Genomic DNA, 21,585 nt, shown 5'->3' with positions numbered 1-21,585 from the left:
AACTTCCTCCTCCCTTAGTTTATACACTTTCACCTCCCTCTTACTTGTTGTTGCCACCTTCCTCTTTTCCCATCTACCTCTTACTCTAACTGTAGCTACAACTAAATAATGATCCGATATATCAGTTGCCCCTCTATAAACATGTACATCCTGGAGCCTACCCATCAACCTTTTATCCACCAATACATAATCTAATAAACTACTTTCATTACGTGCTACATCATACCTTGTATATTTATTTATCCTCTTTTTCATAAAATATGTATTACTTATTACCAAATTTCTTTCTACACATAGCTCAATTAAAGGCTCCCCATTTACATTTACCCCTGGCACCCCAAATTTACCTACTACTCCCTCCATAACATTTTTACCCACTTTAGCATTAAAATCCCCAACCACCATTACTCTCACACTTGATTCAAAACTCCCCACGCATTCACTCAACATTTCCCAAAATCTCTCTCTCTCCTCTACACTTCTCTCTTCTCCAGGTGCATACACGCTTATTATAACCCACTTTTCACATCCAATCTTTATTTTGCTCCACATAATCCTTGAATTAATACATTTATAGTCCCTCTTTTCCTGCCATAGCTTATCCTTCAACATTATTGCTACTCCTTCTTTAGCTCTAACTCTATTTGAAACCCCTGACCTAATCCCATTTATTCCTCTCCACTGAAACTCTCCCACCCCCTTCAGCTTTGTTTCACTTAAAGCCAGGACATCCAGCTTTTTCTCATTCATAACATCCACAATCATCTCTTTCTTATCATCTGCACAACATCCACGCACATTCAGACTTCCCACTTTGACAATTTTCTTCTTCTTATTCTTTTTAGTAATCTTTACAGGAAAAGGGGTTACTAGCCCATTGTTCCCGGCATTTTAGTTGACTTTTACAACACGCATGGCTTACGGAGGAAAGATTCTTATTCCACTTCCCCATGGATATAAAAGGAAAATTAATAAGACCAAGAACTATTAAGATAAAATCAAAGAAAACTCAGATGAGTGTGTATAAATAAATGTGTACATGTATGTGTAGTGTGGCCACATGCCTACACTATTTCCCCACTACCTCAAGTCCACATCTTGCCCAGCCCCATGCCCACACCCACATTCAGCACATAAAAAAGATATCCAAATCAGCAATGTATCTTGGAGAGGATACTATGTACCTCAAACAGCACTACTTACATTATACTACACTCTCTAATCTATCCTTACTCACCTATGCTATTTGTGCCTTGGGATCCACAACGAACTCAACAAAAAATATTGTATAATCTATGTAATCTTATTCTCTTGTGCCTTGCTAAGATTTTATCAGTCCATATACAATGAGTCATTCTCAATTAATTAATTTTACTGTGAATATAATTTGTCTTATATACATACATACATGTAAAATACTATCTCATCACATTCTGTAATAATACAGGTAACTAGTTTCACTCTTATTAAATTTTTTGGGGAAGTGGAACAGAATTCTTCCTCTGTAAGCCATGCATGTCATGAGAGGCGACGAAAATGCCGGGAGCAAGGGGCTAGTAACCCCTTTTCCTGTATATATATATGACTCAATTTAAAAGAAGAAACTCTCGTTATTCCTTTTGGGCCACCCTGCCTCGGTGGGATATGGCCGGTTTGTTGAAAGAAGAATTTTAATGTAGTATAATCTAAGTAGTATTCTTATTCCTTGCTATGATTTTATCTGCCTCAAGTACATTTGTTTCATATTCATGTAATCCATTTTGTCGTTAAAATCATTAATGACTAGTATTTTTACATACAATAGTCCTTGTAGACATAAGTTAGGTTTAAGCTTGCTTGAAATGCTCTGAACAACTAAGGGGCTTTCCATGCAAGTTATGTAATGTCATCCAATTTTGTACAAGCAATGTATCATGTGGAAATAAATTGATTAATTGACCCTCATTACCACCCATACCACCAACTGTACACTCACCCACCCAGTCACCCATATCATCACCCACATTAGGCCACCTACATAACCACACCCAAGGTGTCCCATGTCCTGGTAGGCAACACACTCACTTTACACATAGTGTCCTTGGTTTGATCCCTGGCAAGGGTGGAAACATTGGACATGCTTCCTTATGCCTGTTGTCCCTGTTCACCTAGCAAGTAGGCACCTGGGTGTTAGTTGACTGGTGTGGGTCACATCCTGGGACAAAAGATTAAGGACCCCAATGGAAATAAGACAGTCCCTCAATAACACACTGCCTTCCTTGGGTTATCCTGGGTGGCTAACTCTCTGGGGTTAAAAATCTAAACAAAGTCTTATCTTACCATTTCCCCACAGCCTCCATCCATACTTTATCCAGGCTAAACAATGAAGCACCTCTGTCCTGCTACATCATGCAGGAGGGAGAGGCACTGGCAGGACACAAGCCTATGAAAGACAGGCTTACTCTTTTGTTCTGTAGTAATGATAGTGGGGATTTCAAAGTGAAGCCATTACTGGTGTATCACACTGAAAATCCCAGTGTGTTTAAGAAAAACAGTGTTGCCAAGAGTAACCTGTGTGATGTGGAAGGCTAACAGTAAGGCATGGGTCACGAGGGACATTTTCCTTGATTGGTTCAATGAAGTGTTTGACCCCAATGTGAAGAAATATCTCCTAGAAAATAAATTGAAACTCAAGTGACTCCTGGTAATGGACAATGCACCTGCTCATCCTCCAGACTTGGATGACCAAATGGTGAAGGAGTTTTATTTCATCACACTCCTCTCATCCAGCCCATGGACCAGCAGATCATTTCAAACTTCAAAAAACCGTACACTAAAGTAATGTTTCAACGGTGCTTTGCTGTGACCTCAGACACTCAATTGACCCTCAGAGAGTTTTGGAAAGATCACTTCAGTATCCTCCATTGCATAAATCTTATAGGTAAGGCTTGGACTTTGAACTCTGCTTGGAAAATTTTTTTGCCAGATTGTGTCCAAGAGAGGGATTTTGAAGGATTTAGGGCTGACCCTGAGAACCCTATGCCAGTTGTGGAATCTATTGTGGCATTGGGGAATTCCATGGGGTTGGATGTGAGTGGCGAGGATGTGGAAAAGTTGGAGGACCACAATGAAGAGCTGTAAGAGCTTCATCTGGACAAGCAACAGACCACAGCTCAGGAAATTGCTTCAGAGGAGGAGGGAGCAAGATGGATGAAGGTGCCTTCAGAGATTAAGGAGATTTGTGCAATGTGGAGCAGTATGGAAAGATTTGTGGAGGAACATCACCCTGACAAAGCTCTTGCAAGCCATGTCGGCAACATGCACAATGACAATGTCTTGTCCCCTTTTAGGGAAATCTTAGAGATGCCAGAAACAGAGCTCTCTGGACAGATATTTAGTGCCACAGGTGTGCAGTGGCTCTCAAGTTGGTTCTAGTGGCATTAAAAAACAAAGGGAAGTAACCCTGGAAAAGCACTTGGTACCTGAAGTCTTTATGGAAGGGAATTCCCCTTCCAAACAGTAATTAATCCATCCTCTCTCCTTCTCCCGTCTTCCATACACTACGAAGAATCTTCAATAAAGGAAAGTGTCATGTTATTATTGTTTCATTCTTCATGTCTCATTGTTTTCTGTGTATGTATATCTATATTTCATGTAAAAAAATTATTGTTTTAATAATTTTGGGTGTCTGGAATGGATTAACTGGACTTACATTATTTCTTATGGGGAAAATGGTTTCATAAATCGTCAATTTCACCATTAGTCACACTCTCTGGAGTGGATTAATTACGAAAAAAGAGGGTCCACTGTATTTTATGATTGTACAGTGCTACTTTATCCCAAAGGGGGGTTGTGCTTTCCATAAATTTATGTTCATATGAATGAATTTAGAGAGAATGGAACAATGTAGAATGACTGGAGAGCTTATAAATCTGTAGGGTAAGGAAGACAGGGTAGGGGTCATCCTTGAAAATGTTGGAGGGAGGGGGTAAAGGAGGTTTTGTGGGGGAGGGGTTTGGACTTCCAGCAAGCGTGTGTGAGCATGTTAGATAGTGAATGGAGACTAATGGTTTTGGGACCTGACAAGCTGTTGCAGTGTGAGCAGGGTAATATTTTGTGAAAGAATTCAGGGAAACCAGTTAGCTGGACTCAAGTCCTGGAAATGGGAAGTACAATGCCTGAACTTTAAAGGAGGGGTTTGGGATATTGGCAGTTTGGAGGGACATCTAAACTGTCGTATCTGAGCGCCTCTGCAAAGACAGTGATTATGTATGAGTGATGGTGAAAGTGTTGAATGATGATGAAAATTTTTTCTTTCTTTTTGGGTCACCCTGCCTTGGTGGGAAATGGCTGACATGTTAAAAAAAGAAGAATGAATTCACTTAGTGACGAACTAATTACCATTGTAACAGCAACTATTATTTTGTGAAGAGTCCACTAGTATTGTAACTTACTTAACTAATAATGTTTGGGCCCAGTCCCTTAATCCATTAGCCACAGGATATACGAGATAAATGCAACTAAATGGGTAACTATCATGTTAACCATGAATACAATAACATACACACACAAAATGTGAATCTGCAACGTATTACTTACGTTTCTCACAGAACTTGCCAGTGTAAGCAGCGGGACATTTACAGAGAAATCTGTTTCTGAAGGGCTGACAGACCCCACCATTTTCGCATGGGTTAAGCTGGCATGGAGGACCTCTGTACCTGAAGCAAGATGACAAGTGTTAGTCCAGAAAGTAGCTGATGTTACACAAGGATTACTTATTGATTTGATTTGGAACTTATGGTAAGATCAATGTAATAACTCTTAATATATATAATGGTTAGTGAACCTAATCATGCAGAGGAAGACGTGGCTTGTCCAATGAATCTAAAGACAAAATTAAAGAACTCTGAAGTGTTCTAGGGAATTTTAATTTTTTCTCAATTATGCATATAAGACTGTTAAAGTAATGACACCTCTGTAGAATATACAAATTTTCCATAAATGATGCAATTTTTTTTAATAATTTAGAAAATAAGTGTCTTTTTCCTATATTAAGGGCATTTTGTACAATTAATAAATTGCAAACACTCCATATATTACAGAAATATATTTTATAGTGAGTGCTTTGCTATTTTCATTCACATTTTGACTTTTTTTTTTGTTTTTTGCACGAGGTCAATCTGTTGTGCCTATTTTTGCTGATTGGTCTTGTGTGAGCATCCTTGATGCTGTTCAAGGACTTAAATTTGGGATCTAAGGCTGCCTTCCTTCAAAGTGCTTGCTCTTACCAAAATTACTATAAATCATGGAGAAAACTATATAAATACTTACAATGCTGCAGTTAAGAACATAAGAACATAAGAACGAAGGAACACTGCAGAAGGCCTACTGGCCCATGCGAGGCAGGTCCAAGTCCCTACCGGCTTAAACCAATGCACCCAACCTAGTCAGGTCAGGTCACATTGAGTTAAGGGAGGAACACGGCAACCGACCTGTTAGCACAAGCTATCAGGTCTAACTCACACCCACCCACATCTACTCATGTATTTATCCAACCTATTTTTAAAGCTACACAACGTTCTGGCCTCTATAACGGTACTTGGGAGTTTGTTCCACTCATCCACAACTCTATTACCAAACCAGTACTTTCCTATATCCCTCCTGAATCTGAATTTTTCCAACTTAAAACCATTGCTGCGAGTCCTGTCTAGGCTAGATATTTTCAGCACACTATTTACATCCCCTTTATTTATTCCTGTCTTCCACTTATAAACCTCAATCATATCCCCCCTGATTCTACGTCTTTCTAGAGAGTGCAGTTTCAGGGCCCTTAGTCTATCCTCATAGGGAAGGTTTCTGATACATGGGATCATCTTTGTCATCCTCCTTTGTACATTTTCCAGAGAATTTATATCCATTCTGTAATACGGTGACCAAAACTGTGCAGCATAATCTAAATGAGGCCTAACCAAGGATGTATAGAGTTGAAGAACAACCTGAGGACTCCTATTATTTATGCTTCTTGATATGAAGCCAAGGATTCTATTAGCTTTATTGCGAACACTTATGCACTGTTGTCTTGGTTTCAGATTACTGCTAACCAGAACTCCTAAATCTTTTTCGCAATCCGTAATATTAAGATCTACATTATTTAGTTTATATGTGGCATGGTTATTGTCCTGTCCAACATTTAGAACTTTGCATTTGTCTATATTAAACTGCATCTGCCACTTCTCCGACCACTGCATCAGTCTATTCAAATCTTCCTAGAGTGCTCGAATGTCCTCGTCAGAATGAATTCGACGGCCTATTTTGGTGTCATCGGCAAACTTGCCGATGTCGCTCTTTATGCCCTCATCTATGTCGTTTATGTAGATTGTGAACAGCAGGGGGCCCAACACTGACCCCTGTGGAACACCGCTCGTGACGCTTCCCCACTCTGATTTCTCCCCATTTATGCAAACTCTCTGCTGCCTATTTGTCAACCATGCCTCTATCCAGGAAAAAATTTCTCCTCCTATTCCATGTGCTTTAATTTTCCTCAATAGTCTCTGATGTGGGACCCTGTCAAAAGCCTTACTGAAGTCCATATACACAATATCATATTCATTACCATGATCTACCTCCTCAAATACCTTAGTGAAAAAAGTTAATAAATTCGTAAGGCAGGAACGCCCCTTTGTAAAACCATGCTGAGATTCGTTGATTAATTTATGCTTTTCAAGGTGGCTACGAACTGCCTCGGCAATTATTGATTCCATAAATTTTCCCACTATGGAGGTTAGGCTTATTGGTCTATAGTTCGAAGCTAAGGACCTGTCACCTGTTTTGAAAATAGGTATCACATTTGCCATTTTCCACTTATCTGGCACCATGCCAGTTTGTAGTGATATGTTGAAAAGATTAGCCAAAGGTGTGCTAAGCTCCTCTTTACATTCCTTTAGAACCCTTGCATACAGTTCATCAGGGCCTGGGGATTTGTTAGGTTTTAATTTATCTATTTGCCTAAGGACCATGTCACTTGTGACCCTAATCGTGCACAGTTTATTATCGTCCTGTTCTACATAATTTATCATTACTGGAATATCGCTGGTATCCTCCTGTGTAAAAACTGAGAGGAAGTATGTGTTAAAAATTCTACACATTTCCTTATCACTGTCAGTGAGCTGACCCGAGGAACTTTTGAGTGGGCCTATCTTGTCCCTGATCTTACTTCTGTATACCTGAAAGAATCCTTTTGGGTTAGTCTTCGATTCTCTTGCAACTTTAACCTCATAATCTCTTTTTGCTTTTCTAATTCCCTTTTTTATTTCTCTCTTTAACTGAATATATCGATTTCTTAATTGCCCCTCTCCTCTTTTGATTTGCCTATATATGCCTCTCTTTTGACCAATCAGATATTTTAATCTATTGTTCATCCATTTAGGATCATTTTTGTTTGATCTGATTTCCCTATTTGGAACATAATTTGACTGAGCAGCTAGAACTATGCCCTGGAAAGCATCATATCGGCAACCATCACCACCTACCTGACCCCTAGTCAGGTCATTCCAGTTCAGCCCACCTAAGTAATTTTTCAGTCCTATGAAATCAGCCAAGCGAAAGTCAGGGACGGAGACTTGATTGCCATTATTAGGGGAATTCCATGATATGTTAAAACTGAGTGATTTGTGATCACTCTCCCCAAGCTCATCATTAACCTCAAGATTATTAATTAGTGTTTCCCTACTGGCAAGAACCAAGTCAAGGAGGTTATTTCCCCTAGTTGGCTCTGTCACAAACTGTTTTAAAAAACAATCCTGGATCGTATCAAGAAAGTCACCCGACTCTAAATTTCCTGTCAAATTGCTCCAGTCAATCTGTCTATAGTTGAAATCTCCCATTAGCACAACATTTTCGTATGTAGATGCCTTACGAATTTCGTCCCATAGAAGTTTACTGCACTCCCTATCAAGATTTGGGGCCCTGTAAATCACACCCAAAATTAGGCAGTTAGGCAGCATAAGTACTGTTTTGACCAGTATGATGATGTGCTGGTTATTTTAATTTATTGTGTTTATTATCTGAGATTTTTTTGAAACATAGGTTATCTCTCACCAAGGCAAGATAACTCCCAAAAAGAAGCTTACAGAATAAATAAAGGAGTTAAATGTTTGAGGTCACTTGCCCTTAGTAGGAGACAGCCAATGTGGTTCAGTGATATGTGGTAATGGTCTGGGGTAATTTTTCCACTCCATGCCTTGTTTTGTGATGATTATAATTTTAGAGTTACTGTATTCTTGCCTGGATCCAGGGGCAGCAACAAAATTTCTATACTGATAGAGGAAGGGCTTAGGAGTGGCTATCTGGTAACTATTATGTACCCTCATACCCATCTTCTGGGCAGTAGTCAAAGGATTACACCCATATTCCTGGGAATATACTACTTTTTGCTCAGAAATACAGCCTTACAATGCTGCAATTCCTGTATTTCCACAGTATAACTTGTGTTTACCCTACAATATCTGGCCAGTCAGCCAAGCCACCTTTACCCCTCCTCTCCTAAATTGTAAAGGGAATATTGAAAGAATAAAGACTATTGATAAAGAAATACAATGTAAAGTGTATTCTCATTGTAAATAGAGGTTTTATAAGATTTAACTGTCATCCTATTTATTTACAAGACAGAAAGGACTAGTAATCCTGACATTGAAAAAATACCTGACAAGCTGACAAAAATCATAATAATAGCACTGTTATTTACTCTGGGAATAAACAGGGTTTGAATTCATGGCAAGTCAGTTCTAAAACTAGCAGGCCAGCACTCTCACCACAGGTATACATGATCACAATGAGACCCATGAAAACACCTTTCATATATAGAAATATACCCTAGTTGGATTATTATTCTTAACTTTATTTAAACCGGTGGTGAAGTACTAACTTGCTAGTTTTAGAACTAGGTTTCCATGTGCTCAAACACTTTGTTTCCACAGATATTTAATAGGCCTTCATATCATTCTCATATTACAAGATGGTAATACCTCCATGGATATATGCTGTCATATTCTAAACAAAATTAAGGATTTTTACATATTTCCTTTTTTTTCTTGTACTGTTAAAATTCCCACAAAAATAATCCAAATCTTCCCTTTTTTATTACAAAAATCATTATCAAAGTGGCTTGCTGAGAATAATATTGAGGTTTTACAGTGGTCAGAACTCAATCCTGTTGAGAATGCCTGGTATATCATGAAGAAAAAAAGATGGAATCCTGCCACATTTCATCCATAGCATGCCTGAATCTGGAGAGCAAGGACATTTGGGTCAACGAGTTATCCACTGCTTACTTCGGGAATCTAAGTGAAAGCATGACCAAATGGCTCCAAATGGTCGTCAAAGGGGAAACGACAGAATATTAATGGAAGAACCAATTATTATAGTTTTTGTTCTATAATGTTTATACTGTTGCTTTTTGACAACTTTCATTATAATAAAGGAGAGGTTTGGATTATTTCTGCAGGCACTGTATATCACATTTCCCCCTCCCTCCTCTATCCCTTATGATAAAATAGTCTAAAAGTCACTACTGTCCTACAGCTATACAAATTACCAAACAATATCATGCTCTCTTTACCTGCGGACACCTCGACCACCTGTGGCTCGCTCATCCAAGTTGTCAAAGACTTCTGAATTGACAAGAAGGCGCTGAATGGCTCCATTAAGACCCATGGTAACCCCAGAGTCTGGATGCGCCTTAGTGTAGTTCCTGAGAACAAAATTATGACATTAGTTTTTGAAGGTAGAAATAACATCTTGTTTTGTTACTGAAGAGGAGACATCTTTTCTACTTAATAAATCCTAATTAACTTAAGATCACTAAATCAGTTTAAAGTATTAATACACACTTAAAATTGTACTATTGTAAATTGTGCTACTTGTAATGTTTTGGTACCTCTATTGTAAATTGTACTAATTGTAACATTTTTGCTACCTCTCTTTTTGTAGTAATACAAAATTAAAATTTACCACTCGGTAATGTATGTCTGATCTTAAGCAGTGTGTAAGCATTAGTACTGGTCTGCCCAAAATGCACAGGCATGCTAGTGGCTTTCTTTGTGCTTAACAGTATTTTATTACATGTAAACTACACTTCGTACTACACAAAGAAATAGTTGTTTGTTTCTGTGATGGAGAACATGTTTTATTTTTCAAACAGGAAGAATATACAATTATTAATTTTTGAAGAAGGCTGATTTTCCCAAAGTAAACAACCATAACTAAAAAAAAAAATGACTTAAAAAGTGTTCTGATTGTCTTAAAGATATTTATAATGATAAAATCTGAACCAAATGGAAGTCTTCGTTAGTTCTTGAATATATTGTCTTGATTATATCATAAGAAAAAGGGAAAAAGCTAAATTCTTAAAAGAAAACCATTTATTTACTTGTAAAATTCTTAACTAAATACAGTGGTACCTCGGCACACGAACAGCTCCCAACTCGAACAATTACGTAAGTGTATTTTTGTAAGTGCTTTTGTAAGTGTATTTTTGGGGGTCTGACACTGACTAATCTAATTTACTTTATTCCTTATGGGAACAAATTCGTTCAGTATCGGCACTCGAACAGCCTCCTGGAATGAATTAAATTTGTATCCCGAGGTACCACTATTACCTCCTAAATAAAGCAAGTGTTCGAAATAAAGAAAAAGTGCAATATTTAAATTCTGCATTTTCTTTTCTTTTTATGAGCTAGATGATTCTCTAAATGGCATTTCTCACACTAGTAATAAGGCTGGGAATTAAATTGTTATGAGTGGGCATTGTAATATAGTGTTGAACTTACTCAAGGCCTCCAAGATAAAGTGGCTGATTGAGGTTGAGTTCCTTTAGCCTAGGCCCACTCTTGCCCATGACCCTCCGACCCTGATTAAGTCTCAGGATGCCACGCCTCTTCTTGCGGCGCACACGAACCACATGCCAAGTGTTCAGTGGCACTCGATTGGGACTTCTGTAAACAGGAGGATGATGAAAGTTAGGGTGGAATTTTTTTCATTCTGGATGGCTGAGTTACTGGTATTCATAATTTGTAAGGTGGAGTATATATGAATCAAAATTCTGACTATATAACAAATTATGACATTAAAAATTTATTTTCTATGTACATTATTTAATAAATGATAATCCTTTCTAACACAAGATCTGTTCGCTAAGCTTCTTTTGACAGTGACTGAGTATACAGATGAACTGTGAACTAAATTCTGTTGCAAAGTAGCATACAAATGGGGACAGTATTAATTTCTAAGTATAATAAATATGTATTACCTTAATTATCCTCAACAGGACAAGACACACATGTACAAGCTGGTAATGGCCAAATGAGGCAAAAACATAACAAAAACAAAAGTGAAAAATATCCAAGAAGATTCAGTACAAATCAATTATAGGATTATTTAGCTTAAACAAAATGTGGAAAATAATTAATTACTCGGCAAAAAAATACAGTGCAAAACAAACTCGCTAAAAAAAAGTTTTATTTCAACCTGAGACATAATCTAGTGTGTGGTACAGAACTGTGGCATGTGAGCTTGGCAAAATGTGTGTGATGGTACCAGGAAATCAATTTGATGCATTCAGCCTTTAAGAAGAGAAAGTATAAGGTCCTCTTGGCAGATGTTCGAATAAAGAAAAAGTTCAGCAATCAGACACCTTGGGGTGATGTGCATATTGTAAAATTTCGAACATGTGGTGGCTGAGGACTGGCATGGACCCACACTGGATAGAAGCTGTGCTGGGTACTTTGGTCATTACCTTGTTGGAAAAAGTTAAAGGGATAATATATGCAGCAGGAAAGATACTTATGGATAGCAATAAATACCATGGCATTATTACTCAGGAATATCTGATCAATAAATACTTTACTGCCAAAACTATATTAAATGGTTACTGTATTATAAATATGTAAATGCTATTAAATACATGCAAGGAGTTCAATAACAAGTGCAATATTATTATTACAAACATACATTTCATAAAGTGTACACTAAAGTAAAGTGATGTGAAAATTTCACCACTTCTTGAAACTACTGCAGCAAGAGCAACTATATCCAGGCTAACAATACCTACCACGATGAATTGTATGTCATTTTTATAATGTGGTTATTGAATGCTTTGGATTGCTATTAATACAATCATTCTGAAAAAACCTATATTGAAAGACGTATATATCACCTAGAGCAGTGGTTCTCGACCTTCCGAACAAAAGTGGGCCACATTTGATAGTCAAATGTGTGATGAGGGCTGCACAGTTTTGCTGATACTGTGCAGTGCAGAGCCTACATAAAAAGTGAATTAACAATTTCACACGAGTCACATCCATTTCCCAGAAGGGCCACTTGCAGCCTGTGGGCCACAGGTTGGGGACCCCTGGCCTAGATATTATTTGTGCTCAACTAATGAGAATGAGTTGCACTCCTTGGTGACGAAATAATTTATTTCCTATTTTGAATATCTATCTCCTTCATTCTATTTATGTACCCTTAATTTGTTTTATTGACCTGCTTTGTATAAACAGTATATTATCTTTAATATAGAGTTTTGGCATACATCTATTTTTAATCAGGCATATTCCATTGAAATTAAGAGCTAATCTGCATGTTTGAAAAAATATCTGATACATTACAATTAATTATTCTGTACTTATCAAGCTCAACTTGTAAATTCTTCCAAATTTGATTATTTGTTGCTAGTGCAAAGGCATGCAAGTGCAACTACAAAGGTGGTTGAGGGATTGGTTTAAGCCAGGTCATGGCTCTCAGACCTGTTATACAGTAATTTGCTTCTTTGTTTGACATTTTTTGTCATGAGCTACATTAACTCTTTACTAAAGTTATTTGCTATGATTAGGACTTAATGACATTGATTTAATTTATCAGTATATCCTAGACAAGCTTGAGCACATCAATCACTGCTCAGATACAGCACAGGTCCAGACCAAGAGCGTGAGAGTGGCTAAAGAGACGTTACTTGTGCCAGAGTAAGTTCAGGAACAAATTGTGCTTGTTCATGTTGCTCACTCTGACCTGAAGTTTACCACCTACACCAGTGGTCCACTACTTACTTCAGCCTGAATCTGAAACAACACATTATAATTGGTGATTCTGTGTAGGAAGCAGGTCTAATTTTGTGATATTAATCTGAATAACAAAGATCAGACATGGAAGTGGTAAACACCGGATACTTCTTAAAAGGTGAAAATATGAGGTGCAGAACTAGGAACTGGGACTTACAAGAGCCTGATAGTTGATTTATAACCATCATGCCCCATTCTCGTGCCCTTGAATATTCCTACCCCATATATATTTAATAATATTGTCTAAAGTACAAACTATAATGCAACTTATCAAAATACTGCATAAGATACCCTAAGGAAACCATTAAACAGGGAAAAAAGTGGATTCAATGGGAAATTACTCACACTAGAGTGGCAAGACCAGAGCCAAGGTTATAGGAGAATTCAACGTGTCCATTGCGAAGATTTAAGGCAATGAAGTCTCCTCCCCCACCCATCTGTCCATTGTAGAGCAGGACACCATCTGGAGATCTAGTAAGAAACCAGATCTCCAAGGCTAAAGAGTTGCCAACATTCTCTAGAGTTGGGAGTTCAAGATAGGCATCTCCATCAAAGTCTGGAATAACTGACTCCCGAAGAGTGCGGTCCACTGTAGAGATTAAGTAGGCATGAGGTCTGCATAAATTAACTGATATAAAACAATAATAAATTTATAAATATTAAGCCCTTGATTTGTGTAGTGATGTGCTGGAAAACCACAAACTGAATCAACACATCAAATACAAAATTTGAATAAATTATTTGGGAAAACTATAGTTGCATTCCAGACACACACCAGTCCTATTTATTTTCACTCCAAATCTATGGTATACAGTCATTAACTATCAAAACTCTAAAACACAACTATGAACAAAATGAATGCACAGGGTTCAAACCCATGGGAAGCCAGTCCTAAAATTAGCAAATTGGTTCTATAACCAATGTACCTTACCTGGAGATGGTTTCGGGGGTCAACGCCCCCATGGCTCGGTCTGAGACCAGGCCTTGGGTTTGAATCCTGTCTATCTGGTGAGTTACAGTTATTCCATGTGTAACATTTTTACATAGTTTCATTTAAATTACAACATTTTTATTTTAAATTATGCATTTAGTAATTTGTATCTTTTGTTGTAATTTCCTATCAATATCATGTATTAGACCCTTAAAAACCTAAGCAGATTATAAGACAAGATTAAGTTTTGCTAGGAATATTGTGCATCCTATGGCTCTTCAGATTTTCGTATTTTTTATGCATAATTTTGTGAAGTGATTCAGGGAAACCGGTTAGCCAGACTTGAGCCCTGGAAATGGGAAATACAATGCCTGCACTATAAAGGAGGGGTTTGGGATATTGGCAGTTTGGAGGGACCTCTAAACTGTCGTATCTGAGTACCTCTGCAAAGACAGTGATTATGTATGAGTGATGGTGAAAGTGTTGAATGATGATGAAAGTTTTATCTTTCTTTTGGGGTTTTTCTTTCTTTTTGGATCACCCTGCCTCAGTGGGAAATGGCCAACACGTTAAAAAAAAATTGAAATTATTATTATTTTAACATGAGGGCCATCTTTCACGGAGGCAGAGTGACCCAAAAAAACATTTTCACCATCATTCACACTATCACTGTCTTACCAGAGGCAGTGAGGTTGCTGAGGTGGTTTGAACATTTAAAGATGGACAGGGATCAGATGATGAAGAGGATGTATAAATGTAGGGTGGAAGGAATTGTTGAATGGATAGGAGTAAAGGGGGCTTTGAGCTTTAGGTTTTTGAGCATTAAGCAGGCTTGTGTGAGCATATTAGATAAGGGCGAATGTAAACAAGTGGTTTTAAATGGATGTGCTGTCGAGTGTAGGCAAGGTAACAAAGGGAGACAGGAAAACTGGCTAGCCAGACTCAAGTTCTGGAGGTGGGAAGTACAGTGACTGAACTCTGAAGGAGGGGTGGGGATGAAGAAGTCAGAGGATAATCTGTATTGTGATATCAGCACATTTCTGGCATAACAGAACTGAATGAATGATGGTGAATGCATTTCCTTCTTTGGATCACCAAGCTTGGTGTGAGATGACCATTGAGATGAATAAGAAAAAAAACAAACAAACACTGAAAATAATTTACTCAAAGTTTTCCATCTAATGATCATGACAAATGTCAGCTTTAGTGACAAATTGGGAGGATCTTCAAGTAGGTACCAAAAGAAAGGAGATTGTGAAAGCAGAAAACTGATAATATCTTTATTTCTACAAGTACAGTGGACCCCCGGTTAACGATATTTTTTCACTCCAGAAGTATGTTCAGGTGCCAGTACTGACAGAATTTGTTCCCATAAGGAATATTGTGAAGTAAATTAGTCCATTTCAGACCCCCAAACATACATGTACAAACGCACTTACATAAATACACTTACATAATTGGTCGCATTCGGAGGTGATCGTTATGCGGGGGTCCACTGTACATGTACAAGATATACAGACCTAGCCGAAATGCCGAAATGCAGAGCATTTCGGGCAAATTAGGTCAATTTTGTCCCAGGATGTGACCCACACCAGTCAACTAACTCCCAGGTACCCATTTTACTGATAGGTGAATAGGGGCAGCAGGAGTCTTATGGAAAGACAACCTAATGTTTTCCAGCCGTACTGGGGATCACACCTTGGACCTCAGTGTGTGAGCTGAGTGCACTAGCAATCAAGCTATGAGACACTGCCACTTGATTGTTGACATGTAACGAGGACAGCTAGACAGATTAATAAGAATATCATCAGTCCAAGATTTAGCATTTGCTAAAATACAAACAAACAAATTTTATTTCCTTGCAAGATTACACTGATATTATGAAATTACAATAATGAGTTGCAGTGCAAAGAGCCACTTTCATGCCTAGGCCTTATGGGCAAACTTAATTTAATGGTTTACAGACTACTTAACCCCTTGACTGTCGCAACCCCAAATCCTGAGGTGTCTCCTAGTCTCGCAAAATTTCAGAAAAAAAAAAAAAAAATTTCTTATGAAATGATAAAGAATCGTTTCTGATGGAAAACTGACGGAATTATGCTCTTGCGAAGTTGGCGACCTTGGCGATATGTATGAATCGGCGATTTCGCCCACTTTGAGCCCTATTTTCGGCTAATTCCATTGTTCCAGTTGACCAAACTCATAGCTATTTCTTTAGAACTCCATTTTTTCTATCGATTGAGTACAAGAAACTGCCCATTTACAGATTTCAACTACCCAATAACGTGGTCAGAAATTTGCAATTTGGCCAATTTCACGAAAATTAAAAATTATGAAAATTTCAAAATAGGGTCCAGAATGAACAATGCAGACATTCCTGGCTCTAAAATAACATTTTCTTTGCTCATCAGTCACGTCTTCAGGCCCCTCTGATATTACTCTTGCTTTCTATTTTGAATTTTTATTCAAACAAAAAATAGAAGATTTACTGTTATCCAGACTACTGCAATATTGTAATAATTGTATAAATAATGTCAACCCATTCATTACTGCATATTTGAATGGCTACTTGGACATTTATTGGAAAATGACATCATTTGTTTACTTTTGAACATCGGTAAAAATCAAACATTTCCCCTATTTTGAGCTCCATTTCAAGATTCTTTTCAGAAGAAAAACCAATCAAAATCACCTCTATTTCCATAATATGTTTTCCATTCTATCAAATGAGACCAAGAAAACAAGAATACAACCATAAATACTAGATGAGAATAGACTACAAAGTCGGCATTTTAATTAAAAAAAAAACGGTCTGAGTTTTTTTTTTCTCTCATTATGCACTGCATGCTGCAGGATTTTTTTTTATATGGTGCACACTGACCACACAGACCCATTCTCTCACATGTGGGCCTAATAGCTTTCTCCTGCTTGATTTGAAGCCGCTGGAATTTTTGAGTATATTATTTTTTTTTTTTTTTATTATCACACCGGCCGATTCCCACCAAGGCAGGGTGGCCCGAAAAAGAAAAACTTTCACCATCATTCACTCCATCACTGTCTTGCCAGAAGGGTGCTTTACACTACAGTTTTTAAACTGCAACATTAACACCCCTCCTTCAGAGTGCAGGCACTGTACTTCCCATCTCCAGGACTCAAGTCCGGCCTGCCGGTTTCCCTGAATCCCTTCATAAATGTTACTTTGCTCACACTCCAACAGCACGTCAAGTATTAAAAACCATTTGTCTCCATTCACTCCTATCAAACACGCTCACGCATGCCTGCTGGAAGTCCAAGCCCCTCGCACACAAAACCTCCTTTACCCCCTCCCTCCAACCCTTCCTAGGCCGACCCCTACCCCGCCTTCCTTCCACTACAGACTGATACACTCTTGAAGTCATTCTGTTTCGCTCCATTCTCTCTACATGTCCGAACCACCTCAACAACCCTTCCTCAGCCCTCTGGACAACAGTTTTGGTAATCCCGCACCTCCTCCTAACTTCCAAACTACGAATTCTCTGCATTATATTCACACCACACATTGCCCTCAGACATGACATCTCCACTGCCTCCAGCCTTCTCCTCGCTGCAACATTCATCACCCACGCTTCACACCCATATAAGAGCGTTGGTAAAACTATACTCTCATACATTCCCCTCTTTGCCTCCAAGGACAAAGTTCTTTGTCTCCACAGACTCCTAAGTGCACCACTCACTCTTTTTCCCTCATCAATTCTATGATTCACCTCATCTTTCATAGACCCATCCGCTGACACGTCCACTCCCAAATATCTGAATACGTTCACCTCCTCCATACTCTCTCCCTCCAATCTGATATTCAATCTTTCATCACCTAATCTTTTTGTTATCCTCATAACCTTACTCTTTCCTGTATTCACCTTTAATTTTCTTCTTTTGCACACCCTACCAAATTCATCCACCAATCTCTGCAACTTCTCTTCAGAATCTCCCAAGAGCACAGTGTCATCAGCAAAGAGCAGCTGTGACAACTCCCACTTTGTGTGTGATTCTTTATCTTTTAACTCCACGCCTCTTGCCAAGACCCTCGCATTTACTTCTCTTACAACCCCATCTATAAATATATTAAACAACCACGGTGACATCACACATCCTTGTCTAAGGCCTACTTTTACTGGGAAAAAATTTCCCTCTTTCCTACATACTCTAACTTGAGCCTCACTATCCTCGTAAAAACTCTTCACTGCTTTCAGTAACCTACCTCCTACACCATACACTTGCAACATCTGCCACATTGCCCCCCTATCCACCCTGTCATACGCCTTTTCCAAATCCATAAATGCCACAAAGACCTCTTTAGCCTTATCTAAATACTGTTCACTTATATGTTTCACTGTAAACACCTGGTCCACACACCCCCTACCTTTCCTAAAGCCTCCTTGTTCATCTGCTATCCTATTCTCCGTCTTACTCTTAATTCTTTCAATTATAACTCTACCATACACTTTACCAGGTACACTCAACAGACTTATCCCCCTATAATTTTTGCACTCTCTTTTATCCCCTTTGCCTTTATACAAAGGAACTATGCATGCTCTCTGCCAATCCCTAGGTACCTTACCCTCTTCCATACATTTATTAAATAATTGCACCAACCACTCCAAAACTATATCCCCACCTGCTTTTAACATTTCTATCTTTATCCCATCAATCCCGGCTGCCTTACCCCCTTTCATTTTACCTACTGCCTCACGAACTTCCCCAACACTCACGACTGGCTCTTCCTCACTCCTACAAGATGTTATTCCTCCTTGCCCTATACACGAAATCACAGCTTCCCTATCTTCATCAACATTTAACAATTCCTCAAAATATTCCTTCCATCTTCCCAATACCTCTAACTCTCCATTTAATAACTCTCCTCTCCTATTTTTAACTGACAAATCCATTTGTTCTCTAGGCTTTCTTAACTTGTTAATCTCAAAAACGTCAAAAACGGTGGCTCATAAGACGTATATATACGACCAAAACAGTCAAAGGGTTAATACTAAGAAATTAATCACAGTTTAACCCTTTCAGGGTCCGTCCCGTAGATCTACGGCTTTACGGTGAGTGTCCAAACCGTAGATCTACGCCATGAGCTCAGCTCACTCTGATAAACTGTGAGTGGTACATTTGGGCCTAGATATGAGAGAATACATCTGTGTGGTATGTGTGCACCACATAAAACAGATCCTGCAGCACACTGTGTATAATGAGAGAAAAAAACTGAAATCATGATTTTTCGATTAAAACAGCAACTTTGCAGTGTTTTTTCGTATGTTTTTTATAGTTGTATTTGCAATTTCTTGGTCTCATTTGATAGAATGGAAGACATATTACAGAAATAGAGATGATTTTGATTGATTTTAGCCCTGGAAATGGCTTGAAACTGAGCTCAAAGTAGCGGAAATGTTAAATTTTTGCCGATATTCAAGAGTAAACAAACGACCTCACACATCTAATACACGTCAGCTGGTGGGTCTAATATACATTCACAAATATGGTGATGATATTTATACAATTATTACAGTATTGCATAACAGTAAATCTTCTATTTTTTGGTGTGAATAAAAATTCATTATGTGAATAAAAAATCAAAATGGAATTTATTTGTAAAGCCTCAAAACATAACTAATGAACAGAGGAAATGTTAGTTTAGTGCCAGGAATGCCTAAATTGTTTATTCTGGACCCTATTTTGAAATTGGAATATTTTGAACTTTGTGTTAAATTGACCAAATTGACAATTTCCGATCACTTTATTTTGTAGTTGAAACAGTTGACTTGGCGATTTCTTGTGCTCAATCGATAGAATAGAAGTAATACTAGTGAAATAGCTAAGAATTTGGTTGATTGGAATTATGTAATTGGCCTAAAATGGGAGTCAAAGTCGGCAAAATCGCCGATTCGTAAATATCGCTGACACATCAAAATTCGCGAGAGCATAATTTCGTCAATTTTCCACCAAATTTCATACTTTTTGTTTTATTACCTTCACAAAAAGATTCTCTACGATTTCATAAGAAAAAATAACAAAATTTTTTTGTGAAAATTCTTGGACACTGGTGCGTGACTCCAGATTTGGGCCTTGGACCCTGAAAGGGTTAAGTTGTACATCTGTTATTATTTATAGTAGACAGTAATTTTACTCAAATTACAATAGTTTCAAAAATAAATATTGAAATTATATTATGGGAATATAACATTGTGAGTTGTTGAAAGTAGTTTACAGTATGAGAATGCTACAACTGGGTGTGAGGCAGTATTGTTTTGGGTAGATATTTATACTACAATGTAGTAATAATCAATGTATGAACTATGGGCATCTAGTTTAGAATTTTTAAGATTTAGGTAATTGGGAGATTTTTTGGTAAAGTTAAATACTGAGTATTTAGTTTAGGGTGAGTAGGTGGTTTTTGAGAAGAGTCTTAAATTGATGTTCAGACAGGGTTACTTTAGTATTTACTGGTAATTAATTCCAAATTTTGGGGCCCTTTATGTGCACAGAGTTTTTACAGTGTGATATGGACACGGGGTACATCAAAAAGAGATGTGTCTCATGTTATGGTTGTATGTCCTGTTAAGGTTGGTGAGGAGAAGTTTGAGTGGAGGGTTTATGTTTGAGTGTAGTGTTCTATGTATGTAGTAGGCACATGAATAAGTATGGACGTTCTTTACGGTGAGCAGTTTTAGACTTTTGAATATTGGTGGAGTATGCTGTCAGGAGTGGGAATTTGTTATCATTCTGACTGCAGCCTTTTGCTGGGTTATTAATGGTCTTAGGCGATTTAGTGTTGTTGATCCCCATGCACAAACTCTATATGTGAGATAAGGGTAGATGAGTGAATGATACAGTACAAGGAGAGCTGATTGTGGAACATAGTGCCATATCTTTGATAGTATGCCTACTGTCTTAGAGATTTTCTTGGAAATTTGTTGTACATATATGTGTCTGGAATTTGAGGCTACTGTCAAGGTGGATTCCTAGGAATTTTCCCTTTGTGAGTCTTGTGATGGGTGATCCATTTAGCGTTATGTTAAGTGGAACATTTGCAACTCTGTTTCCAAACTGAATGAAATAGGTTTTGTCGGTACTGAGGGTAAGCTTATTAGTCATCATCCAGGTAGATATTTTCTGCAAATTGGCATTAACATTGTTGGCCAGTATGACTGGGTTTGAGTGAGAGAAGATGTATGTTGTGTCATCTGCAAATAATATGGGTTTGAGTAATTGTGATGCATTCGGTAGGTCATTGATGTAAATGAGAAAGAGGAGTGGGCCAAGGACACTTCCCTGCTACTTAAGTCCAGTAAGCAAGAGCTACCATGTGATTGTGGGAAAAAAAAAAGTGTGATATAAGGGCTTAGATATGATCACATTAAGAACAGACTATTTTTTTAGAAAGGAATTATATGTACTGTATTTTTCAAATTTTCCACATTGTTTATACAGAAATGGGTGACACTGGAATGCATGTACAATGCCCATGGTTATGCATAACTTTTTGGGCACTCCTCAGTCTAACTAGTCTAAATCATAAGTCTG

At 38.0% G+C, this 21,585-nt stretch overlaps 1 protein-coding gene across 4 annotated transcripts in view; it reads right to left on the bottom strand.

Annotated features, from left to right (window-relative positions):
* Positions 1 to 21,585, bottom strand: part of LOC128690475 (agrin) — a 479,367-nt gene that overhangs the window by 10,128 nt on the left and 447,654 nt on the right. For all 4 annotated transcript variants that reach the window (XM_070089666.1, XM_070089669.1, XM_070089668.1 and 1 more), the window contains 4 exons: positions 13,437 to 13,680; positions 10,806 to 10,970; positions 9,596 to 9,727; positions 4,579 to 4,697 (listed from right to left, as the gene is read on the bottom strand). In XM_070089666.1, the coding sequence (XP_069945767.1) occupies positions 4,579 to 4,697; positions 9,596 to 9,727; positions 10,806 to 10,970; positions 13,437 to 13,680 (660 nt within the window). The remainder of the gene's footprint in view (positions 1 to 4,578; positions 4,698 to 9,595; positions 9,728 to 10,805; positions 10,971 to 13,436; positions 13,681 to 21,585) is intronic.

Source organism: Cherax quadricarinatus, chromosome 29, assembly GCF_038502225.1.
Source record: "Cherax quadricarinatus isolate ZL_2023a chromosome 29, ASM3850222v1, whole genome shotgun sequence".
Lineage (NCBI taxonomy): Eukaryota > Metazoa > Arthropoda > Malacostraca > Decapoda > Parastacidae > Cherax > Cherax quadricarinatus.
This window is presented reverse-complemented; position numbering and strand designations above follow the sequence as displayed.